This window comes from Acomys russatus, chromosome 16, assembly GCF_903995435.1.
Source record: "Acomys russatus chromosome 16, mAcoRus1.1, whole genome shotgun sequence".
Classification (NCBI taxonomy): Eukaryota; Metazoa; Chordata; class Mammalia; order Rodentia; family Muridae; genus Acomys; species Acomys russatus.
In genome coordinates, this window is record NC_067152.1 from 32,067,457 (window position 1) to 32,093,401 (window position 25,945).

General features: G+C 51.7%; 1 protein-coding gene across 1 annotated transcript; it reads left to right on the forward strand.

The window, feature by feature from the left end:
* Window positions 1-2,268: 2,268 nt before the first annotated feature.
* Kcnh6 (potassium voltage-gated channel subfamily H member 6) lies at window positions 2,269-24,367 on the forward strand. The gene is made up of 13 exons (XM_051157865.1): window positions 2,269-2,377; window positions 3,078-3,308; window positions 8,485-8,646; window positions 8,748-8,953; window positions 11,837-12,262; window positions 13,646-14,045; window positions 15,136-15,335; window positions 15,485-15,737; window positions 18,803-18,996; window positions 21,188-21,272; window positions 21,815-21,971; window positions 22,719-22,899; window positions 23,833-24,367. The coding sequence occupies exons 1-13, from the start codon at window positions 2,302-2,304 to the stop codon at window positions 24,112-24,114; spliced, it is 2,853 nt and encodes a 950-aa protein (XP_051013822.1). The 5' UTR covers window positions 2,269-2,301; the 3' UTR covers window positions 24,115-24,367.
* Window positions 24,368-25,945: the final 1,578 nt, after the last annotated feature.

The window sequence follows — 25,945 nt, forward strand, 5'->3', positions numbered from 1 at the left end:
CTTTTGTTCAGGAGTTTCGCTGTGGGGCTTGGCTAGGGACCTCTAGGAAAGGGACCTGCTGCAGTCCACTTATAAATGTCCTTCAGTAGAACCTGACATTCCTCTGTGAGTTGCTGGTGCCCGGTTCCTGAGTACTGTGCTCTGTATATAGCCTACCACACCCTAATGATCCTCCCCCTTCCAGTCTGCTTAATCCAGGCCCCCAAAAAGGCTCTTTGTTTGACCACCTGAAATGCAAGTAACCTCACAAACTGCCCTATGCCTCTCCCCTCCCCAGCCCAGGCCCTGGTGAATGGAGACAGTGGGTAGCTGGGCACTGAGCCAGGCGTGATTAATGATCAACTTCTTTAATATTTAAACAAAGCTCATCTCCAGTCACTCCACTCCGGAGATGGCCTTGTTCAACACACACACACACACACACACACACACACACACACACACACACACACACCCCGCACCTGCTGCCTGGCCGGTTGCCCTGGAGAGCAAACACAGGGCAAACATCACCTTTCCAGGCTCAGTGGGGGAAGGGAGGACGGGGAGAAGATAGCCTTTGAGGAGGGTGTGTGCGATTTGATGGTCTAAGGATAATCTGGTAAAGGAGAAAGAGCATCTGCCCCTACCCTTTTCAACCCATTCTCCCCCTGCCATGCTCACTATTTTCAAATGAGTTAGAGCTGCAGCTTCAGAAACTCCTGGGACACCTGGGGGTCAGTATCTGGCGGAGAGTAAAGGAGGTTTTGAAGGGGTATTAGGTTATAACCAGAAGCCACGGCAAAGAGGCACCAGGTCACCCAAACATGAGACCAGCTTTCCTTGTAGTATAGATCTGAACTCTAAAGTCACAGGTGGAGGAGACTGTCTAACAGAGCAGGGTCCCTGGAGCCCTGTATCTTCCTAGGTCTCTAGACCTCTTTCCATGTTCTTCCGAATCCCAAACAAACACTTCCTATTCCGGGCACCAGACTCTATGGTGCCCTTGTTTGATGTCTCTATCATGTATTCTGTCTCTGTTATTTATTTGCCACTATAATGCCTTGTCTTCGTTATTAGCTTTTTAGGTTTGTCAGGGTTAACATGCACCTGGATTACTCTGTGTAGGGTCTCTGGTCAGCACAGGCCCTGGCACACAGTGGGGACCGGGGAAATGTTTGAATGAACAATGAGGAGCTCACTGCCCAAATCCATCCTCAAAGCTCAGCCACCCACGTGCTGACTGTATGAGAGACACTGTCCCCACCTCTCTTCCACAGCCAGCCTGCTCCCCACATTCAGAGACAGCCAAGATACCTCTGCCCCCCCGAGGAGGCCACACTTGGCAGCCCTCTCATCTCTCAGCCACTGTGGCGAGGTTCCCCCACCAGGTATTGTGACTCTGCGCGGCAAAGGCACACCCAGCCCAGGACTCCAAGCCTCTCATCTGACTAGAGAAGCCTCATTGAGCCTCCTTGGCCATCTCCCCTCCCCCATCCACTTTGTAAAGTTTATTTCTGCCAGAATATTTCCTTCAAATGTCTTCCGAATTTCCTTCCGAACATCAAACTGCTTAAGAACTCGGCTATACACCAATTAAATCTGGATGTTCAAACTAGCATTGGAGGCTGTTTATCAATCGTGGGGTTTTTCCCCCCTGCATTTTCACCTCTCCCATTACCCAGTTCAGCCCCTGTGCACTGAAAAAGCCCACCCTTGGGCCTCTTCTGAAGGTGCATGCTTCACTCTGAATGCTTGCTACTAAGATTTGTGGCTCAAAATTGGTCTTGGGATCCTCTGCAAAGTTCCAAGTCCATCAAGGTTCTTAATGATCTGTGTGGTCCTTCTTGCCTCCTCTCAAAAAAACTTTTTCAATAAACTTTACCCTACTCCAATTCACTTCTTGTGGTGTGTGTGCTCATTTTTAATCAGTACGCAGACACTTTTATCAGTGGTCACTGGCTAATAGGTGGTTGTAGATATACTTCTTTTTGAAGATTTGCCTGTGTGCTAAGAGCTCCGAGGCCTCTGAAGAAGATTTGCCCATGTCCTGGACCCCCACCTTGCTGCCGCGCCTTTGCTTATTTCAGCACCACGCCGCGGACAGCTCCCGGACCAAGCCTCGTGAAGGAGGAGGAGCGCTGAGCCATGGGAGAGGGAGGATCAGTGAGGGCGGGGAAGGCGGACGCTGGAAGGCGGGCGGGGCCCCGACAGCCCTCCCCGGGGGCGGCACCCACCCCAGCCTGACACTGCTGAGCCCCAGGACTGACGGAGACACCAGGAGCCAGGGCGTGGGTGACTACCAGCAAGTGCTGTTCCGGAAAGATGCCAGTCCGCAGGGGCCACGTAGCTCCCCAGAACACTTACCTGGACACCATCATCCGCAAGTTTGAGGGCCAGAGTAAGTGTGAGGTTTTGGGGTGTGGGGGGATTATCTGCAGTGCTGGTTGGATGGCAGGAGGGGCCAGACTCTTTGCTTACTAACTTCTGATGGGGTAAGCGGAAAAGGCGGGCATGAGGAGGTTAGATTCTGAATACAAAATCTTTCATTTTGACGTCCCCAACACCTTCTCCATATGTTTGGTGTCTGGGGCAGAAAGCAGCTCTTATACCTCACTGCAGCAGTTTTCTTGGTGTCCCAAACCCTGGCCTCCCCGCCCCCTTTTCCCGCCCCCAGTCACTGTCCCGCTTACCTCTCCAGATCATTCCTGCCTCTCTTAGAGGTTTGCTTGATCTCCTGCTTTTTGCCAGATCTGACTCTTGGCTGGTCACATTCCTTCTTTCTGGTCCTGACCCCATTCCACTGTTCCAAGAATTTTGGGATCTTCCTCTCTACTGACCCTAGCTGTCCTGGTATTTCCACAGCTCCTGCCTCCCTCACAACCCCTCTGTGCTTCCAGAAGGAATGACCTTTCCCCAGGACTCTAGTTCCTCCCACCCTCCCCTCCTCTGACTTCTACCTCCCGCATTCCGCATTCTGGGGCTCTGCCCGGTCCCATATATAAACCCCCTTCTCAGCTCCCACCACTCCCTATAATCTTTCTCTCTGGCTACCCATTTCCGGCTGCCAGGGTCTTCCTACCTTTTGCCGCCCACTCCAGGTCGTAAGTTCCTGATCGCCAATGCACAGATGGAGAACTGTGCCATCATTTACTGCAACGATGGCTTCTGTGAACTCTTCGGCTACTCCCGTGTGGAGGTGATGCAGCGGCCCTGTACCTGTGACTTCCTCACAGGCCCGAACACCCCAAGCAGTGCTGTGTCCCGCTTGGCGCAGGCCCTGCTTGGGGCTGAAGAGTGCAAAGTGGATATCCTCTACTACCGGAAGGATGGTGAGACACAGTGGGGCCAAGAGTTCTGTTAGCCGTCTTTCTCTGCTATCATGGAATGGCCGGGCGGGGGGTGGGGTGTGGGGGAGAGGATCTGACCCAAGAGCCCGGACAAATCCAGCGCCCATCTGGGCCTCAGTTTCCTTATGATTATGGAGAGGCGGCGGGCGTGGCATGCTATGTTTTCTAAGGGTCTTGAGACTGAACTGAGCTAGAGCCAGCTATTGGTACTGGTTTAGGACAGAGCCTCTTGTCCCACTTTCCTTCCCTCATCTCCTGGATGTCTACTCTGTCACTGTCAGCCCCAGCTGTCAAGCAGCTAGGATGGAAATTAACCTTCCCTCATCGCCGTCTGCTCTAGTTATTAGAGGAGCCGCCACCCCCCTTCCCCCCCCAATCGGTGTCTAGCCAATACATGGGGGCTGCTGGATGGGAAGGAAAAGTGGGCATGGCTCACCTAGCCCAGCTCTTTAGGGAGATAGAGTCTTGCGTTTGCCTTAAGCAGGTGGTTTACCTAGATGGACTTTGTGTTGTTAAGTGCTGCCCAAGCCCTTGGAAAGCACAACAGAAACAAGCCAGGGGCCGGGGAGAGTCTCTCTCTCCAGGAGGCAGGGTCCTGAGTAGATGAGGGTAGTGGAACAACAGTCAGAATAGCAAAGTCTCTTGGAAATCCCCGGGCTCTCCTTGCCCGGGGCCCCAATCTGGTTCTGCATCAGAATTATTTGGGGGCATGTTTTTGCAAAACGTACCTTCCCTAGAGAGAGGCAGACTCAGAAGGTGCAAGATGAAGCCAGGCAGGTGTATCTAGAAAAAAAGGATCTCCCCAATGGTACTGATTTGCTACCAACTTTAAGAATCATTGGCTTAGAAAACTCCATTCAGTCTATGGGTGTGAAAGGCCCTTTCCTAAGATCCTTTTCCCAGGGGACAAGTCAAGTCTCTAGAACCTTCCCTCAGAGATGTGTTCTGAGTAACCCCAATAAAGAAAGGACCCAAACTCTCCCCATGTTTGGAAGCAGAAGTTTAGGGGGAAAGAAACACTCAGAAGAGAGAAGCTGCCCCTGTGGAAAAATGCATGAGGACTATTAGAATGTACAAACAGAGCGTGCATCTTCGGGCCCAAATTCCAGAGGCATGGTGTGTGCATGGAACATGGGTGTCTATGCATGTGTGTGTGTGCACATGCTTGTGTGTGCATGCATGTATGTGTGTGTGCATGTATGTGTATGTCTGTGTGTGCATGTGTGTATATGTCTGTGTATGTGTGTATGTATGTGTGCATGTTTGTGTATGTGTGTGTCTGTGTTTATGCCTGTGTGTGTATGTCTGTGTGTGCATGCATGTTTATATCTGTGTATATGTATATGTGTGTGTGCATGTTTGTGTATGTCTGTGTGTGTGTGCATGTGTGTGTATGTCTGTATGTGTGTGTGTGTGTTTATGAGATTCTGAGGGCTTCTCGCCTCAGATCTAGGCCACACCCCTGGCTATCCCTTTCTGCTGCTAGCGAATGAGTAGCAGGCAGAAAGTGCTGCCATCAAGGCAAAGAACAGGAGGAGACTGGAAAGAATCCGGCTTAGACTGGCTGTACTCACAGGGTTAAGAAAGTCAGAATATTTTTAAAAGCTGTGACTTCACCTCTTCACATCACTGCAAGGAAGAGGTGACAGTCAGGGGAGTGAGAAGGGTCCCAGAGGAACAAGACGGGGCAGCAGGAAGTGGAGGTGGCAAGAGAGTCGGTCCATTCTGTTTCTTTCCTGACCCTAGAGCTCTACCTGTACCCCAGAGAATAGGGGGCAATCATAGACTCCTGGGAAGGTGAGGCCAGGGCTTTCAGAACATGTAGGTGTCTGGGCAAAAGACAGAGTTCAAGGCCAACTCTTGGCCCCTGAGGTGAGGAGTCAGGACTTCGGGAGTCTTTCAAGGTTCTTTAGCTAACCGAGAGGACCCTGGGAACCTAGTCTTGGAGAATGGCTCCGGATAAAAGCAGAAAATTACCCACATATCTGATGCTCTCTGGTTCCAGCCTGCACCACTCGACCTCCAGGCCTTCCTTGTCCTGTTATCTAAGCCTTCGACCATCTGGATCATCCCGAATTGGCCTGGAACCAAGAAAAGAGCCTGTATTGCCCTGTGGTGCTCAGATAATTTATGTCTATATTATCAGTCCACTCTTGCCATGTGATTTTAAAATATGATTAAAAAATTATATTCACATGCATTGCCCTGTCCTGCTGGAAGGCATGTTAATGGTGACTTCTTCTTTCAGGCCCCAACCTCTGACACCAGGGAGGTGGGAAGGGGTCCAGAACACATCTCTATCTGGTTTATTTATAATCCCTCCCTTATGGCTTTTTGAGACAGGGTCTCACTGTGTAGCCTTGGCCATTCTGGAACTCACTCTGCAGACCACGCTGGCCTTGAACTCAGAGATTCACCTGCCTCTGCCTCCCAAGTGCTGGGATCAAAGGCGTGTGCCACTGCCACCACCAGACCCTTTAAAAGGGTAATCTACTGAAGATTCTAGGTCTATATCCTAAGTCTGTATCCACAGGGCTACAGTTGTGTATCTGCATGGTGGCCTCACAGGCCGAGGCACTGGATTAAAAACTACCCAGCCAGAGAACCCAAAAAATCAAAGCCTTTCTTCTCACTCTCTTTGTCAGGAAAATAAAAATCCTAACAGCTGAGGAGGAGAGACTATGGCAGGGCTGGAGCCAGTAATTGTCCAGAGGGAAGCATAGGCAATACTCAGGTTCCTCACCCCTGCATTTGCCCTAAGGGACACCCTTGCAGAGGGTCTAGCAGTGCCTACCTTCACACCAAGTCATATTCTGATGAGCCCAAACCCCTAAGCTAGACCAGAGGAGACCTGGAATGTCTCTAGTTTATAGTTCCAGATAAGGAGGGCAGGGTAAGAGTGAGGTCAGGGGCTGCCCTCACTCTCCCGCAGTGTTTTCCACACACTCACTCACAAATGCCAGAATGGCAGCTGGTAGCATCAGCTCCCTAAAGGCTCTCAGTCCAGGGTTAGGTGAGCTGCACATCAGGAGATCCCAGCAGGGCAAGGGGTGTGGCTTGGTGGTAAAGCATTTGTCTTGCATGCATGCTGTCCTGAGTTCCAACCTCAGACCCCAGAAAGGTAAAAGACAGCAAAGAGGCCATGTTGGAAAGGGAGTGAGGGCAAGGGTGGGGAGGGAGTGTGAGTTGTGACAAACAAGATGAGTGTCGTAGCCAAGGGGTGGAAGAACAGGAGGAGGCGGGATGTTCTAGAAGCCAGGTGAGCTCTCTTGATCAGAGGGGCAATGTGCTGAGAGTACTGTCTAGAAAGAAGAAGGAGACAGGGACTGGTTTTTCCTCTGGGGACAGAGCAGGGACACTGGGACACTGCCATTCCTGAATACAAACAAGAACAATTCATTCCCTCCTGAACTCATCCGGTAACTTGTAGGCTCTGAGTCACAGGTAAGAGGACAGCCAGATCAGGATTGTAGGGAAAGAAAGTTACCCTGGCTTTTTTCAAATTCTCCATCACTGGCATGGTGGGTGGGAGGAGGAAAGCCATGAGAACCCTATAAACTCCCCAGCTCTTGCTGAAACAAGGGTCCATCCTGAGCCTCTGCATCAGTGGGGTGCAACCAATTGAAGATGGTCCTGGGAACACCCAGAAGCACAGCAGTCTGGAGTGCCTGCCCTTCTGCCCAGCTCTACCCCTTCCTCACCTGGTACTAGGTTAATTTCCTCATTGCCAGAGACACTGAGAGCATAGTGTGTGGTCCTTAGGGACGAGAGCATCACCATGTCCCGAGCTGACCAGACTCACTGTAGCGCTATGAGTTTAGGAGTGGCTCAACAGGCAGCCAGTGTCTCTGGTGTGGATGTCTCCCCTGGGCCCAGGCAGCAGCTGGCAGGTGGCTGTGTGGTGCCTGGGAGTCCAGGAATCTGATCCTGATCTGGGGAGATTCCTGCTCTCAGGTGGAAAGTGGAAGGGAAGCTGAGGGGGGGCACAGCTGCACCCCAGCTTGGAAGGTGAGTGCTAAGTATGGAGTCTGGGGAAGAAGGGTTCCCAGTGGTCACCATGGTAGTGGTGTTCCTACTACATGGCTTGTCTCCGTGGTCCCCTCACATTCACTCAAGCTTGCTTTCTTCAGTCAGTCAGCAATCCCTGGGACAGGTAACACAGACCTCTGGAAAAGCAGCTTGGCTTTCTGACTTGCGTAGTCACCCGAGCCCGCTGTCCCTGGGGATCCTGCCTTCTGGAACTGACACCTAACAATACTTTGAGTTAATAGATGTAGCACACCTGTTGGGTGTCCACTCACAGGCTGGACTCCATATACGCAGTATTTCAACTCATATCGATCCACCTGCCAATGAGTCAATGGTGAGACTCCACAGCGAGGGGAGGGCAGTGTGGCCAGAGGCATAAGGTGCCAGCAGCTGGATCTGGGATGTTAAGAACTTCTATTTCCACATAGCCACCTCTCTCCCTCTTTAGCCTCCCAGGTCACTACCCTGTCTACCCCTTGGTCCCAGCCTCTGCCTGGGGCCACTATTCCAGCACCATCCTCAAAGATGAGACCTTTCCCCCCCCCCCCACCTCAACCTCTTATCTGCTAGGGGCCCTCACCCCATGTCCTCTGCCAGCTCCAACAAATCACTTTCTCAGAGCTCTCATCTGCCTCCTAAGGCCTAATGTGCCGATTGGCTCCACGCCCAGCACTTGATGTGTTCCTAGCAAGTTCCTTCCAGTATCAGGGAGGGAAGCAGGCATCTTTGTGGGATGGCTATGCAGGAGCTGAGCGGGGCGGGCAGCCAGAGCTACCAGAGGGAGGCCTGCCCTCCCTCACCTCTCCACTTAATCCACCCCCATCTGCTCAGCCTTAATTACCACAGAAGCAAACCTCAGAGCTAAGCCCTGAGCCGGGAGTGGGGGGGGGGGGGGCTGAGCGTAGATACCACATTATCTCCTAATGAGCTGCTCTACCCTGTGGAGGGTGGGGGCACCTGCTGGATAGCTTCACCCACCCTCTGCCAAATAGCTCTGGTCAACGTCCAGGCCTCTTTTCTCCAACGGATACCCTTCATTTGACCTTCACTGAGGCCTTTCCTTAGTCAGGCCACTGCAGGAAAGGTGGCCTCAGTGACTGGCTCTATCCCCTGCCAATGGGGTTTGCAGCCTCCAGCTTCCGCTGCCTGGTGGACGTGGTGCCCGTGAAGGACGAAAATGGGGCTGTCATCATGTTTATCCTCAATTTCGAGGACCTGGCCCAGCTCCTGGCCAAGAGCAGCAGCCGCAGCCTGACCCAGCGCTTCTTGTCACACAGCTTCCTGGGCTCTGGTGAGTGCTGACTTGGGGGTGGGGGCGGGGGCAACAGCCGTGAGGGAGACCCAAGGCCACCACCCCAGCCCTGGTTGCTCTGACCCTGACCCTGATTTCAGAGGGCTCTCACAGCAGGCCGAGTGGACAAGGGCCTGGCCCAGGCAGGGGCAAGTACAGGACCGTCAGCCAGATCCCACAGTTCACGCTCAACTTCGTGGAGTTCAACCTGGAAAAGCACCGCTCGGGCTCCACCACAGAGATTGAGATCATCGCTCCCCACAAAGTGGTGGAGCGGACACAGAATGTCACTGAAAAGGTCACCCAGGTATGGCGCTGCAGGACAGGTGGGGCGGGCTGTGTCAGGCGCTCCCCCTCCTCCCCCCCAGGGTCCCTTGGACCTCAGCTCTTCTGAGATCCTGACTAAGAGGAGAGTTGTGACTTGCCCAGACCCCTCACATCTTAGTCTGGGTCCTCAGCCTCCTCTTGTACAGTTTGAGTCTGATTCTTAAGACATGAAGGCCTGCCCTGAGGCCACAGCCCTGAGTCTTGAAACCAGCAGAGGTTAAGGTTAGCAAGGCCTGTGAGTACCTTCTAGGCCTGGAGAGACCAGAAAAGTAGGAGAGGCCACCCCGGGGTCAGTCTATGGCTGTGCAGTCACAAGGAAGGAGCAACACAGAGGGAGGCTCAAGGCCTTAAAAGGTAAAGTGAGGAAGGAAGATGGTGTGAGCCTTGCCCCAGCCCTGTTCCTTCCCTTTGTTTTTGGGGTGATGACCACTTCCCCCCTCAATATGCATACAGTATACCCGGCAGAGGTGGGACAGTGATGGTACCTCTAGCTGGCTTTGAGTAACCTCTTGGGGGTCCATCCCTAAGTGCCCCTCCTGTGCATCTTCTATTTGGTCAGCCCCAGGCAAATGTCCCTTCCTGGATCCTCTGTTTCAGCTGACCCCACAGTCCCTTCTCATTGGTCTGATTCTTCCAGAAGGAAATGGATAGAACCCTGCTTGCGACTTAAGTGACCAGGATCCTGGCACTGACTCACTATGTGTCCTTGGACAAAGGACACCCCTACCTTTGGGCCTCAGAGCTATCATATGCAGGAAAGAGTTAGACCAAATGTCTCTGGGGACCTATTGACATTAAGTAGTGCCAGCTCAGGAGACAGAAGGAGCTTTGTTGAGCCATAGAGAAGAGCCTAGGGCATGGAGGAGCAAGGGACTGCAGAGGGGACAATTCTTTTCCTGCCCCTTCTCATCTGAAGCATAGCCAATAACTGAACTGACTAAGAAAAGGCCTGCCAGGGAGGAGAGTTGATGTCCCAGGGTGTGGCAATGTGACCTATAACTTTACATCAGAGTTCAGCTGCCAAGGACGCTTTGGCGGGTCCTGGTTGGAAGCCCATGTGGACCCAGAGCTGGCTGGGTGAAGGGACACAGGCTACTAAGCTGAAAAACCATGGGATCAGGACAGCATATAGGGGTACAAGAAAAGCATTAAAAAAAAAAAAAAAAGAGGGTCCAAGTCTATGTGGGATCCCAAGTGGATTCCTGGGAAAGTAAAATATGGGTAAAGGCCAAAAGCTGAGCATAGCAGAATACTGTGGCTTCCACTGGCCCATCTCGATGTCAAATCAGTACCATTTTAGTGGAAATTGGTTCTTAGATTGTGATCCTATTTATCGATGATCTTGTCTGAAAGATCAAAGCCTTTCATGGCTGATTTCCTTAAAAGAGAACTGATGAGCTGGGCGGTCGTGGCACATGCCTTTAATCCCAGCACTCGTGAGGCAGAGGCAGGCAGATCGCTGTGAGTTTGAGGCCAGCCTGGTTTACGAGTGAGTCCAGGACAGCCAAGACTATACAGAGAAACCCTGTCTCAAACAAAACAAAACAAAACCACCAAAAAAACAGAACTGGTGATGGAGGAGTCAGTGGAGATGGTCCGTCCCTCATCCATCCCATCCTTGTTGGAACAGTGTCAAAGTAGGACAATGGAGCAGGGGTGATCTAGGACAGCGGTTCTCAACCTGTGAGTTGTGACCCCTTTGGGGTTGCATATCAGATATCCTGTATATCAAATATGTACCTTATGATTTATAACAGCAGCAAAATTACCGTTATGAAGTAGCAATGAAATAATTTTATGGTCTGGGTTACCACAACACGAGGAGCTGCATTTAAGGGCAGCAGCATTAGGAAGGTTGAGGGCCACTGAGCTAGAAGCAGACAGTTGCATCTTGTTTAATCACAATCCTGTTCAGGTTGTTGTCCCATCTCACACGTGAGGAAACAGGGGCATCGCAGGTTAAAGGCTTGCCCCCAGGGCACAGATAAAGCAAATAGCAGCCCTGGAATTTAGCCTGGAGTGTCTGGCTTCAAAAACACATGCCCTTCCTAATATCCCAGCTGCTTTGTTTCATGTCAGTCAGCTGGGGATTGTTGGTTGCTGTCTTAGCAACAGTCCATTGCTACAGTCTTGGAGGCAAGGGCACAGGGATGAAAGACTGCAGTGATTCTGGGTGATGTAGATGGGGGGGGGGGCTTCATTGGTACCTAGGGCTTGTTGAGTATCCAGATAGGCTGAACCCCAACACAAATTTGGTTCTTTCCATGGGATGCTCTGAGAGTCAGCCCAGGAAGAACCCCCTGCCTGCCCGACACACACACACACACACACACACACACACACACACACACACACACACACACAGGCCCTCAGGAACAAAGACTCTTCTGGAAGTGACTTTTTTCTCAGCAAGAACCCCAAAATGGGATTGGGGAGTTAGCCCAATGGTTGAATGCTTGTCTGCCATGTATAATAAGGCCCTAGGTTTAATCTTCAGCACTAAAACAAAAGCCAGTGCCGCCCCCTCAAAGCCTATTGAAGACAAACAGCCCACAACTATCTCAATCCAAGTTCTCCCCCAAGATGGCCTTAGGCCTGGCCCTGCTCACCTCCAAGAGAGGCTGTTCATGAGAAAGCTTGTCAGCTCCGGGGGTGGGGTGGGGTGGGGTGGGGTAATCAACCATGTGGATGGAGACACGCTGTCTCCTGTCCTCCTTCCTCCCAACATACCTGTTCCTCACGTGCCTGTCCCTTGTCCCTCTGCCCTTCATGACCTCTGTCACAGCTCCCCCTAAGACCTCCCCGTCGACCTGTCTCACTAGTGCTGGCTGTCCCCACTGACCACCCGTGGCTTCCATCCCAGGTCCTGTCCCTGGGTGCAGATGTGCTGCCAGAGTATAAGCTACAGGCACCGCGCATCCACCGAGGTACCATCCTGCACTACAGCCCCTTCAAGGCCGTGTGGGATTGGCTTATCTTGCTGCTGGTCATCTACACAGCCGTCTTCACACCTTACTCAGCTGCCTTTCTGCTCAGCGACCAGGACGAATCACAGCGTGGTACCTGCGGCTACACCTGCAGCCCGCTCACCGTGGTGGACCTCATCGTGGACATCATGTTCGTTGTGGACATCGTCATCAACTTCCGAACCACCTATGTCAACGCCAACGATGAGGTGGTCAGCCACCCCCGACGCATCGCGGTCCACTATTTCAAGGGCTGGTTCCTCATTGACATGGTGGCTGCCATCCCTTTTGACCTGCTCATCTTCCGCACCGGCTCAGACGAGGTGAGTACGCCTGGTCCACACCGGCAGCCATGCTGACTCCACAGCTATGGCGCACATCACCGATGCGGGCAGTGAAAGGAAGCAGAGGGGGCTCAGATATCTGCCATCTCCTAAGACTACATGCCTGCAGACCAGGGGGCCATCCCACGGCCCATCTCTCTTAGCAGGCCCAAATAGAGGATTAGGCTGCCAGTCGGTCTAGAATTCTGCCCTCTGTGGGATGGACATACTATAATCCCATGTCCGTATGCGGCCTTTTAAGCCATTCTCACCATGGAGTTAGAAGGGGGATGCACGGGCCGCATCCCTACGGATCCCTGCATCCTTTTTTTGCCTCCGACCTTCTCTATGCCCACTCTGCTTCCTGCGCATTAACATGAGAGCGTTTTCATGATATTCTGCCCTCCGCGTTCCAACCCCTCTCTCACCCCACAGCGTGTATCAAATATATTCCACCTCCCAAATCCTCCTGTTGAACCATCCTCACGCCTTCTCCCTTCCTATTCTTTCCTACTGTCCCCGCCAACACTGAGTAGATGCCATCCTGACCTTTCCCCAGGCTTTGTCCTCTCTACACAGCAGCAGGGGGCAAGTCTCAGCTATTTTCCTTAGCCCTGCCACTCCTCCTTCAGGACCTCCCATGGCTCCCATAGGAGTTAAAACCAAGATCTTTAAGGGTCCCCTGGAGTAGCCACACACACCTTCCTTTCTCAGGTCCTCTTACTGCCTCCTCCTTTTTTTTTTTTTTTTTAAGGTTTTATTTATTTATTTATTTATTTATTTATGTATGTATACCCTGCTCTGCCTGCATGTACACCTACCCACCAGAAGAGGGCACCAGATCTCATTATAGATGGTTAAGAGCCACTCTGTGGTTGCTGGGAATTGAACTCAGGACCTTTGGAAGAGCAGCCAGTGCTCTTAGCCTCTGAGCCATCTCTCCAACCCTCCCCTGCTGCTCTTTAGGTGCAAGGTCACACTTGATGTCCTACGTGGCCCATACCACTTCATGCCTCCACACCTCTGTTAGCCCTATACCAAGAGCGCCCCTTCTTACTCTTTCTCATCGGCCCGGAGAACTAGCTACATTTTCAAGATGCACACCACGATATCTCTGTGAAGCCTTCCCTGACCTGCTTCTGCAGACTTGGCCTCTCCTTCCTTCTTCCTCCCACCGACTTCTCCCCTAGCAGCCAGAACATTGCTCTATACTTTCAGCTCCTTCCTTAACAACCTCCTGCCAAGCGTCCGGCACTTTCCTGAGTGTTTGTGGACCCGCTATGAGGTAGCAAGTGCAAAAGAGCAAATGGAAGCCTGAACACACCCTTTTGAGAGCTGACCCCTGACTTTCTCCACCCTTCCCCCCCCACCGCCTCCCCCCAGACCACCACCTTGATTGGTTTGCTGAAGACGGCGCGCCTCCTGCGGCTGGTGCGCGTGGCGCGGAAGTTGGACCGCTACTCTGAATATGGAGCCGCTGTACTTTTCTTGCTCATGTGCACCTTTGCGCTCATCGCGCACTGGCTGGCCTGTATCTGGTATGCCATCGGCAACGTGGAAAGGCCCTACTTGGAGCCCAAGATCGGCTGGCTGGACAGCCTGGGTACACAGCTTGGCAAGCAGTATAATGGCAGCGACCCGGCCTCGGGACCCTCTGTCCAGGACAAATATGTCACGGCCCTCTACTTCACCTTCAGCAGTCTCACAAGCGTGGGCTTCGGCAACGTGTCACCGAACACCAACTCTGAGAAGGTCTTCTCTATCTGCGTCATGCTCATTGGCTGTGAGTGTGACCTTGTGCTATGCAGGGGACTGCCCTGTGCATGCTGCATGTAGATTTATTTGTGTATAGGTGTGTACCACTCATACACAGATTTTAGCAACTGTTTAGACACTGCTGTAGGCCAAGTCATTTGCAGGGCACACTGTAAAACCAAACAAGGAGTCCTTGTTTAAAAATTATTTTTTGGGCTGGAGAGATGGCTCAGCGGTTAAGAGCACTTCCTGCTCTTCCAAAGGACCCGGGTTCAATTCCCAGCACCCACATGGCAGTTCACAACTGTCTGTAACTCCAAAATCTGACACCCTCACACCAACACATATAAATTAAAATTAAATAAAAAATATTTTTTAAAAAATTATTTATAAAAAATGTATATGGTGACAGTTGAGAAATAACCTGGGCTCTTAACACAGGCTAGGTGCCATGAAGCTCCACAGAGCTCCCCCCACCCCCGCCTCTCAAAACACCTGGTTGAAGAAAGCTTGAGGGAGTGTGGAAACTTACACATTAGGTTGTCATATTCAGAGTAGTTAGAAAAACAGAAACAAGGAAACAGAAAGGTGGGGAAGGTGAAAAATGAGAGAACAAGAGTTTTTCCTGTATCATATTTTTGCAAATTGAAGGAGAAAACAAGTCTTAACCTGAAGAAAAAGCAAAACAAAACAAAATTAACATTGCCCTAGTTCTTTCTTCGAAGAGAAGCCTGGCCTCTGAGCCTGGAAGATGCCGGAAGGCATAGAGTAGAGTGAAGAGAGCAGGTAGCCCAGAGGCTTTCTTTTTATTATTAATTTTTAAATTTTATTTCTTAGTTTTTCGAGACACGGTTTCTCTGTGTAGCCTTGGCTGCCCTGGACTCACTTTGTAGACCAGGCTGGCCTCGAACTCACAGCAATCCGCCTGCCTCTGCCTCCGGGGTGCTGGGATTAAAGGGCACCACGCCTGCCCGTCCCAGAGGCTTTCTTTTGTGCGGGTTCTTGGCGGCTTCTGCTATCACGAGGACAGACAGAGGTCTTTCCCTGGGGTCTTGCCTAGACTAGGAGGCTAGGAGTTACCCGGGAGAGTCCTCACTCCCATCTTGCCCCGCCCCCAGCCCTTATGTATGCCAGCATCTTCGGCAACGTGTCGGCCATCATCCAGCGCCTGTACTCCGGCACTGCTCGCTACCACACGCAGATGCTGCGTGTCAAGGAGTTTATCCGCTTCCACCAGATCCCCAACCCACTGCGGCAGCGCCTGGAAGAGTACTTCCAGCACGCCTGGTCCTACACCAACGGCATCGACATGAATGCAGTGAGTCCTGTAGCCCGGGGGCCAGCAGCTGAGACTCAGGTCCTAGGGGGAGGTCCAGGTTACACCCCACTCCCCACCCTCCTACCCCCATGCCACACCCACAGCTGCGCCGGGAGGGACTCGTCCTGTCCCCCTCGCCCCCCCCACAGGTGCTAAAGGGCTTCCCTGAGTGCCTGCAGGCGGATATCTGCCTGCACCTGCATCGCGCTCTGCTGCAGCACTGCCCCGCCTTCCGCGGCGCCAGCAAAGGGTGTCTGCGCGCGCTCGCGGTCAAGTTCAAGACCACGCACGCGCCGCCTGGGGACACGCTGGTACACCTGGGCGACGTGCTCTCCACGCTCTACTTCATCTCTCGTGGCTCCATCGAGATCCTGCGCGATGACGTGGTGGTGGCCATTCTAGGTGGGTCAAGTGGGGTTGGCCAAGGGGACTGAGGTTGAAGAGGCCCTACTGGGACCGCCTTCTTCCTAAGGAGTATCCTGAATAGCAAGTCTTGTTTTCAGATTCTTGGATGTTGGCAGGCGGTGGTGATATATGCCTTTAGTCCCAGCACTTGGGAGGCAGAGGCAGATGGATCTCTGTGGTTCAAGGCCAGCCTGGTCTACATACAGATCCTGTTCCAGGACAGCCAAGGCTACATAGAGAAACCTTGTCTCGAAAACAAACAACAAAAGTTTTTTGGTTTTTGTTTTTTTAATTATTTATTCACTGGGCAGGGGACACGACAGTATGCAGGTGACTGTGGAGTTCACAGAACAACTTGGCTCTTCCACCATGTAGGTTCTGGCAAAGTTAGGTTGTCAGCTTGACCACAAGCCCTTGAATTTGCTGAGCCATCTTGCTTCCCCCCCTCCCCCCAGAGAATTTTAAAGCTACCTCAAAGAATCCTTAAAACACATCTTTTTGCCCGTTGTGTGTGACCTTGGTCAAGTCACTTGACTTCAAGCACCTTAGGATCCTCCCTTCTATTTTCCTCTTCCTGGCCCTTCACCCCGAGTCCCCACCTCTGACCTCACCCACGTCCCATCTTGACCTCCACTCTTTCCCATCACCCAGGCCCCTGGGGCTGGCACTCTGCTCTCTTCTCACTTTGCAGCCCCAGCTGGGCCAGCCCCTTGCTCCCACAACCTGAGCCTCAAGGATCCTCAGAGCTGTGTCCTAGCCCCAGGGTCTCCTGAGAGCAAAACAGGCGGAATGCTGGGAATGTGACTCAGTTAGTTGTGCATTTGTCTAGCATGCTTGGAGGCCTGGACACATTCTCCCTCACTGTGTTCATCAGGCATGGCGATACACACTCATAGCAGGTCTAGGCCCCAACAGAGCCTATCAAAAATAAACAAAACTTTAAAAAGCCAGACCAAGTGCAATAGATCCCAACCTGACGCCATCGCTTTCCCTCAAAGGCAGCCTTGTTCCCTGCCTGTGATAAAGCCAACCACCAGAGCATCCTGCCAGCTCCTGGTCCTCTGCCCCCATCCAGTCATGCCCAGAGCTCTGTTTCCCTTACTGACAAATCTGCTTCCCACACCAGTCTCCGCTGGTCTTGCCCTCTTGGGCACGTGTGAGTGTCTCCCTTCCTGAGGCCTCCCATGAGGCACAGCCTCAGTTCTTCCACCTCCCAACGAACAACATCTGTACGGATTCCTCTTCCGCTCAGAACCCTTGATAGGTCCCTAGGGCCTGTGTGACAAATGTAAGCGCCCACCCCCCCACCCGCTCCCCCACCCCCTCCCTTTGCAGGCCCCTCCCCCTCCCCCCTCCCCCTCCCTCTCCCCCAACCCCCCTCCCTCTAACCCCCCCCTCCCCCAGTTCTACCCAATCAGGTCACTCGGTGAGTCCCGGCTCCCTCCCCTGGTACTCCATGCTCCAGCTAGATAACCATTTCTCATCACCCGGTGACGCCCGTTTTTTTCTGCACATGCTGCCATGTGGTCTTCAGACCCCACCCCGGAACCTGTCAGGCAGATCCAGTCTTTCTCCAGGCTGGCCTACAGCATGGACATTCCCCCCTCTTTCCCTTCACCCAAACCACGTTACAAATGCCACCCACATGGAGGGATAATTAATATTAATTATTAAGAAGCTGGCCCCGATTTAGATTTCAGTGGGAGATAAGAAATCCTCTCATCTTGTCCTGAGTAGAAAGACATTAGATCACAATTTTTCATGTGTTTAAAAAAACAAAAAACTGAGGGTTGGTAATCACATTGCTCAGATACCAAGGTTCAGGGTTTCATGTGTGACCCTGGCAAGTCCCTTCCTTCTCTGAGGCCCAGTCCCCTCCTATACAGGGATGAACTTCCATCCCGTTCTCTTGGTGGCCCGTGCCTAGCCTCTATCTAGGCCTCTGTCTGTGCTAGACTATTAGTGTCCCTTCTGTGGTGTCACAAGGCTGAGGAGGCTGGGCTTTACTGGGGGCAGCAGGTCCACGGCACTTGTGACTCTGGCCTCTCCTCTTTCTCCCTTGACTATGCAGGATTAACCACTACCCTTTCTTCTGCCCAAATTCCCTTCCTCCTGGGGCCTAGTCCTTGATTCTCTTGGGATTTTACTCCTTCTGGACGCCCCTGCCTCCTTGTCCTAACGGCGCTAGGTGGTAGTGGCCCCTCCTTCTTTCATGGTCCAGAGCTCATGGTTATATCCAGTTCCAAGATTACTCTGTAACCTTGGCAACCTAAGTGCCTGCCTTTTGAGGGGCTCTTATGGGAGAATCTCATGTTCTTATTGTAATCTTAGCTCCTGGCTCTGCAAGGACCTGATGCTTGTGTCACTTACCCTGTGTCCATCCTGTGCCTTGTGTTGACCCGCAATGGAGGCCTCTCGCTTTAAGGAATACTTTCCCAAACAATTGCCGTTTCTGCCCCTGCAAACAGCCCAGTGGAGTAGGCGACACTGTTATGCCCCTTTGAGGGTTGAAGACCCTCACAGGCAGGGGAGGTAGCTTCTCAGGATTGCCCTGCCAGGGCCATGCTGGTTCCATGCTTGTACAATGGAGAGTAAGACCAAGAAGAAGCAGCTCTGGGTCCTAGCCCAGGGAGGCTGGAAGCTTCCGTCCTTGGGTCCTCTGTCCCCTGCTCCATCGTGTCAGTGGGTTGAGGGGACCAGAAGGAAATTGAGCGAGGAACTTCTAGTGCTCCTGACTGCCGACTTGCCCCCCAGCCAGAATGAGAACCGTAGTACTAAAAGGTGTAAAGAAAAGAAAGGATGTTCTGGTAGAAGGTGGTTCTGAGGCGCTAAGGGGCAAGAGAACCCGTACTCTCAGGACAGGAGCAGCTCTGAGGGAATTTGTGGAACTGAGGACTGATGAACGGCCCTCTCTCATCTTCCTCTTTATCAGAGCCAGCATATGTAGCCCTGTCCTCAGACCCCCTTAGCACCAGATTCTGCTCTGTGGGATCTCTGAGGTGGGAGGTAGGACAACCATAGTCAAAGGGCCCTGAGAGACCTACCATCCTTCCGGCTGGTAGGGAAGAATGACATCTTTGGGGAGCCTGTCAGCCTCCATGCCAGGCCGGGCAAATCTAGCGCGGATGTGCGTGCCCTGACCTACTGTGACCTGCACAAGATCCATCGAGCAGACCTGCTGGAGGTGCTGGACATGTACCCGGCCTTTGCGGACACCTTCTGGGATAAGCTGGAGGTCACCTTCAACTTGCGGGACGTGAGTCTGGGCCTGTGGGTGGGAGGGGTGGTGGTGCAGAAAGCTGATTGAGGATAGCTCCCAGCCAGCCTGCTAAGGATTTGGCCTGCCTGGCCTTAGGGACTCATTTGACCACTGCCCCTTCCTTCAAGCCCTCCTGCATCCTGCTGGGATGCTTCTGTACCTACTCCTGCATCCTGTGCTGGGATGCTTTTGTACCTATGCCTGCATCCTTTGCTGGGATGCTTCTGTACCTACTCCTGCATCCTTTGCTGGGATGCTTCTATACCTACACCTGCATCCTGTGCTGGGATGCTTCTGTACCTACTTTGGCCAGCATAGCATTAACTATAGTGATAGCTCCCATTTAATGAGCGGCTGCTGTGAGCTAAGTACTGGGCTTCTTTCATGTTGTTTTAAGTCTCATCCTTGCATGTGATGCTCTTATCTCCATTATCTAAATGAATAAACTGACCATCAGAGAGAGTAAGTAAATTGGCCAGAGCCATATGGCTGGCAAAAGGCAGAGCCAAACCAGGCTTTGCATGGCACTAAGCTAAAACGATGGGCTCTGACATCAGAGGGCCAGTGGTGCCAGGCTTGGTGATACAGATGTCACCTAAGCTTTCCATTTAACAACCCAAGAGAAATAAAGTGCCATTCATTTAAAGACACAAAGAAGCCACAGGGCCACAGCCAATTTTGGGGGTGCTCCTGTGTTATTGTTGTTATTATTAGGGTCATTATTGCTGTGATGAAACACCATGACCTTTTAAACAAGTTGGGGAGGAAAGGGTTGATTTCATCTTACAGCTTGTGGTCCATCATCCAAGAAAGTCAGGCCAGGAACCTAGCGTCAGGAACTGATGCAGAGGCCGGCGGGGGTAATGCTGCTGGCTGGCTTGCTCACATGGCTTACTCAGCTTGCTTTCCTATAGCACCGAGGACCACCAGCCTATAATGGCACTGCCTATAGTGATTTGGGTCCTCTCATATCAATCAGGAAAAGACACTGTAGGCTTGCCCTCAGGCTAGTCTGGTGGGCATCGTTTTCTCAGTCGGGGTTCCCTCTTCCCAGATGACGCTAGCTTGTGTCAAGTTGACATGAAACTAGCCATCACATCCAGTTTGCCAAGGAGGGTGGGCATCACTGGCTCAGTGGAAGTTCAGAGGGGGCCTTCCTGGAGAAGGAATCTGAATCAAGGAGAAAGACAAGGAGGATTGCCTTTCAGGGCTACCACTGCTAAGACTGGACACTGAGCCTTGGCTCCTCCATTGTTTGTTGCCCCTGTCCCTCAGCCTCAGGAGAGGTGGACTAGGCCCGGTGTATAGCTTCTAGAGTGTGGCACTAAGATATACATATATATTTTTTTAATTAAATTAAATTTTTTGTTTGTTTTTCGAGACAGGGTCTCTCTCTGTTTTAACCTTGGCTGTCCTGGACTAATTTTGTAGACCAGGCTGGCCTCGAACTCACAGGGATCCACCTGCCTCTGCCTCTCGAGTGCTGGGATTAAAGGCGTGCGCCACCACACTCAGCTCTAAGGTATATTTCTTACTGTGGCTGTCCCTCCACATGCTGTTCCCTCTGTGACTCTCTGTTCCTTTCTTGAACTACACAAGAGGCACCCAAAAAGTACCCTGCTTTGTGGGCCTAGCTATAGGGAGCCATCTGGTGGCCTTTGTGTCCAGTGGGTGGACACTAGGGCAGAAGGGATGTGGTCTTAATTGGCCCGAGTCAACTGTAACCCCAAGGTTCCCTCAAGTCTGATGGTGCCAGAAACGTTGCCACCTAGAATGCTGCTATGGATAGCACTAGAGTGGATTGGGGGTTCCAGACCCCATCTTCACCAAAAGACACTACTTACTCACTGGCCCAATGCTGAGACTTGGGCCATTAGGACAATGGAGAAGAGGCAGTTGCCGGGAGGGGGGGGGGTAGGGGGAGGTGGGGAGGGAGCCTCTGCTGTCCATCCTCAAGTCTTGATGTTCATAAACCATCTCCAGATACTTTTCGGGAGATGCTGTTAAGTTCATCATCTCTAAACCAGTGCACCTGCCCGAGAACCTCTTAGGAAGCCACCTAGAGCTCCCCTGGTATGCCCAGCTGTTACAAGGGCCACAGCAAGGAACCTGGAGACAGGGAGGAACAAAAAAAGAGGCCCTGTCCCAGCTTTGGCCCCTGTTACTTGTTGCTCTTATTCCCTACAAGGCAGATGGGGGTCTCCAGTCATCACCCCAACAGCCCCCTGGCAACCAAGATCTCCAAGGCTTCTTCTTCAGTGACAGCCAGTCAGGTGAGTGCAGCCAGCTCGTGCCCAGGGCTTTGCCCAGCCTTTAGCCCCTTCCTAGTTTCCCCTCTCTTCTGCCTCCCCTTGAAAGAGAGTGTCTCAGGCAACCACTGATAGGAAAAGATTCTTCCTTGGGCAAAGGGATAGACGCACTTCTGGTTTACTGGTTGCTGAGTGCTGCTTTCAGGGGGCAGGCACTAACTAGCCAAGGGCCTGAGGATCTGTATCAAGGTAGCAGAAGATTCCCGCCCCTCCCCAGGCTTCAGTGCTATGAGCAATAAGATCAGAGCTAGAAATCCTCACCCTGACTGCTCCATTTAAGCTGAGACCCCCACCTCCCCTCCCATGGATATACCCAGTTGGGTCCCCAAAGCCAACCTCCATAAGAACAGGACCTTGTTGTCCTCATGACACCCAGGTGAGGGGATCCACTCCTCACACTGTATTCCCATGACAAGTCGGGGTGGGGGGAGCACATAGGCGCTGGTGAGAAGGGACAGGCCTGTGGAGACAGATGTAGCAAATGCTGTCTCCCTTCCCTTCTGAAGGTGCTGCCCCTTCCCTGAGCATCTCAGACGCATCTGCACTTTGGCCTGAATTGCTACAGCAAATGCCCCCGAGTCCCCCAAACCGACGGCAGGACCTGGATTGCTGGCCTCGGGAGCTAGGCTCTAAGTTAGAACAGCTCCAGGACCAGATGAACAGGTGAGAACTGGCGAGGGTGGGGCAGCTACAAAGGAGCTGGCTGGGCATAGGCACCGTCTCCTGGTAGCTTTGGGGCATCACTGTGCTCCTGGTTGGGTTTTAGAGTGGCAGATCCATTTAACGGAGGTTTCTAATTCGGTATCACTAAGTATAATTCCTTGCATGGCTTCCTCCAGCAAACCCCAGAACATACCAAGGAAGCTTCTTGTGGGGAAGTTACATCCATGTGCAGGAACAAATTCCAGAGGTCCTTGGAAAGCGGGTGTTGTCTGTGGATGGCATAGGGAGGACTGAAGGCAAGGAGGGCAGCCCTAGGTTCAAATCGTGGCTGTGTAACTCATAAGTTAGAGTGTGAGCAAGCTCCGAGTTTAACAGCTTCGTGCCTCAGCTCACCAAGTCATAAAACAAGTACACTTAAAATGGCCTTTAATACCATTGCACTTGGGAGGCAGAGGAAGGTGGATCACTGTGAGTTGGAATGAGTCCGGGACATCCAAGGCTACACAGAGAAACTCTGTCTCGAAAAACCAAAACAAAATAAAATGCCAACATCAAAGCACCATTGGAACTGAATGTGGTATGCACCATGCCTAGTCCCTAGAGTCATAAAAGCCAGGGTGTGCTAAGGGGAATGTGGGCAAAGGCTGTAGATCCTAGTGGAGATAACACTTCAGGTAGGCTCCAGGCTGCCATTTCACTGAGCTGCTCTCGGAGCCCTGCCTTTGACCGCGGCGCTCTGCCTGGCAGACTGGAGTCGCGCATGTCCTCAGACCTCAGCCGCGTCCTACAGCTACTTCAGCAGCCACAGGACCACACCAGCTATGTCCTGGGAGCCCCCGCCTCCGGTGACCTGGCCTTGTTTCCTGAAACTTCAGTGACTCAGAGTTCAGAGCCCACCCTTCTGGTGGGACATATGCCCTTTGCACAGGTAAGAGATGAGGGGCTCCCTGAAAGCAACTGCATGATCCCCCACCCTCAACTCAGCCTCGTTGCGGCTGCCATAGGATCAGCAGGTGTTCTCTTCTGCTGCCTGTCGCCTGACAGGGCAGCCTTGACAGGGCGCTCGCAGAGGCCTGACTGTGATCCCAGATCTCACAGCTCGGGCAGAGACAACAGGATCTTGAGGAGTGCAGGTAGAGCTCTTGCAGGTTTCCATCCCAGAGGTCAAAATAGATCAATATCCAGCTTAGGGGCTGTGGGAGATGGGTTCGGTTGGGAAAGTGCCTGCCACGCAAGTGTGAGGGCCTGAGTTCGATCCCCACCGCTCATGGTAAAAGCTGGGTGTGGTACACTTGTAACTCCATGGCTAGGGAGGTAAAGACAAGTGGACCCCTAGGGTTCACTGGCCAGCCTGCCTAGCATAACTGTTAGGTCCATGTGAGAGACCCTGTCACAAAGAGCAAGGCAGACATCTCCTGAGAAACAACACCTGAGATTGACCCCTGGCTTCCACATGTACATGCACGTATGTACACATGCACTAACAAGCACACACGAAAATATTCATACACAGCTGGGTGTGGTGGCGCATGCCTTTAATCCCAGCACTGGGAGGCAGAGGAAGGTGGATCGCTGTGAGTCCGAGGCCAGCCTGGTCTACAAAGCGAGTCCAGGACAGCCAGGGCTACACAGAGAAACCCTGTCTCAAAAACATAGTAGTAGTAGTAATAATAATAATAATAATAATAATAATAATAATAATAATAATAATAATAATAATTCTCACACATTCATACATATATGACACTCATATATACACCATACACACACATTCATGCACAAAATGAAGACATATCCAACCTGATCTGGGGTAGGGGTATGGCTCCATATACAATATACCTACTCTTTGCCTCTCTCCCAGCCCCTAAGCTATGATGACTTGGACAAACGTCTCCGGAAGCCCAGGAATTTCTCCCCCGGGATGCCTCACTTGGCTGTGGCAATGGACAAAACCCTGATGCCACCCTCAGAACAGGAGCAGCCTGAAGGGCTCCCGTCACCTCTAGCCTCACCTCTGTGTCCCCTGGAAGTACAGAGACTCAGCGGTCCCCACTTTTCCTCCCTCCCTGAGCACCTTGGCTCTGTTCCCAAGCAGCTGGAGTTCCAGAGACATTGCTCAGATCCTGGAGTTGCGAGTAGTTAGGGCCAGTGGACAGCAGGATAAAAGCCACCATGGGGAATTCAAATGCAGTGAGGTGAGAGTTAAGCCCCTTGGGGGAGTCTGGACAGCCCTCCCCTAAAACTCTGAAAACCATTTTCTCAGAGAAACTACAGACTGCTGAGCCAGGTAACCAGGATGGCCTGAATAAAGAGGCTCAGGACTTGGCTCAGCCTCCTTTGAGCTCCATGTAATCATCAAGGCAGGCAGGGGTTGCTTTGAGGTCGCTTACAGGATGCAAGGGGGCTCCAGCTCAGTACCACATTCTTCCTCAAAAGCCCAGACCCAAGGCCAGGGTTGACCAGACCTTTACCAAAAGCCTCTAATATGACTGGAGTGAGAGGTGTCCTCAGTGGTGGACATAAAAGGCAGGGCTCCAGCCCCCAGCCCCTCTACCCCTGAGAGTTTCACGACAGTATCTGGGTCCCTAGACGGCATTCAGTGTCACACAGCTAATAAAGTCTTGACCATTTCATGTTGGGTAGGACATGTAACACTTTTGAGCACCCTCAGGTCCACGCCTATGCTGGGGCCTTCTCCAAGCCCTTCTTATATCCAGCCTGTGGGAGACCTGAAGGGGTCTCAGCTGGTCCCAGGAGCTCCACAGCCTGAGGCTGCTTAAGTGTCCACAGAGAATCGTGACATTAGCCTGTGTTTGCCCAGCACTCCACCATCCTGGCCTGCAGATACCTGTTCATCTAACCCTCAAGGCAACCTTGTGGAGTTAACAGGTGTTACTGTCCTCATATGAGAGGTCGTGGGTTGGTAGCAAAGAGACTAACAGGTGTGAGTGGGCTTTGGGGGCATGTCAGTGTTGTTTTGCTTTCTGCCCTGGTGATGGGTACATGGATGTGTTCAGGTTAGAAAAACATGTGTACATATGTAAATTATATAAAAGTAAAACAAATAAAAAATAAAATAAAACAAATCAAACTTAACATGCTAAAAAAAAAAAAAAAAAAAAAGGAGAGCACAGTTTCAACCCAGACTATCTCACTTGAGAAGCCTTTTAAAACACCATTCTAACCCCCCAGCCCACTTTACCTTCCTTTTGCAATTTCTATTTGATGCTTTAGACTCTGCTGGTGACTATAGCAGCGCATATTTGCAAGTGTTTATACAAACTAAAACCTTAAAGTTAGCTTTTTGTACCTTTAATAAACCTTTAACACTAGTTCAAAGCAACATATGGGGGCTAGAGGGATGGCTCAGTAGGTAAAATGCATTTTTAAAAAATCTCTGCAGTAATGGTACACACTTGTAATCCTAACACTGGGGAGTCTGAGACAGGAGGATCTGGGGTTTACTGGTGAGCCATTCTAGCCTCATTAATGAACTCAAGGCCAATAAGAGACACATTCTCAAAGGAAGTGGGGGAGCATCACTGAAGAACAGCACCTATGTACCCATGCAGACATAAGTGTACCTTCTCACATACCTGCACACAAATAAAAAAAGAAAGTACTTCATGCCTGTAAACCCAGCACTTGAGAACCTGAGGCAGAACAGCCATGCACAGCAGGCCAGGAGCCAGAACAACATAACAAGATAATCCAACCACCCAGAAAAGCCACCTGTACAATTGCAGAAATTAGCAAGTATCTCTCAGTAATAATCTTCAATGAAAATAGCTTGAATTTATGAGCAAAGATTTTAAAAACCAAGATCTGACTATCTAGTGTCTCAAACAAACAAACGAACAAAAAACCACACACACACACTTCACTGGCAAAGATACCTCTTTCTATTTAAAAAGTGCACAGTAGGCTTGTTCACACAGGTGAACATGACTAAAAGATGATTGGTGAATGTATAC

What these genes read in the sequence shown, in the direction of transcription:
- Kcnh6 (XM_051157865.1), top strand. Translation starts at nt 2,302, where the DNA reads ATGCCAGTCCGCAGGGGCCACGTAGCTCCCCAGAACACTTACCTGGAC. An exon ending in CCTCTACTACCGGAAGGATG is followed by an intron (nt 3,309 to 8,484) that starts GTGAGACACAGT and finishes TGGGGTTTGCAG; the next exon opens with CCTCCAGCTTCCGCTGCCTG. An exon ending in GACATATGCCCTTTGCACAG is followed by an intron (nt 22,900 to 23,832) that starts GTAAGAGATGAG and finishes CCTCTCTCCCAG; the next exon opens with CCCCTAAGCTATGATGACTT.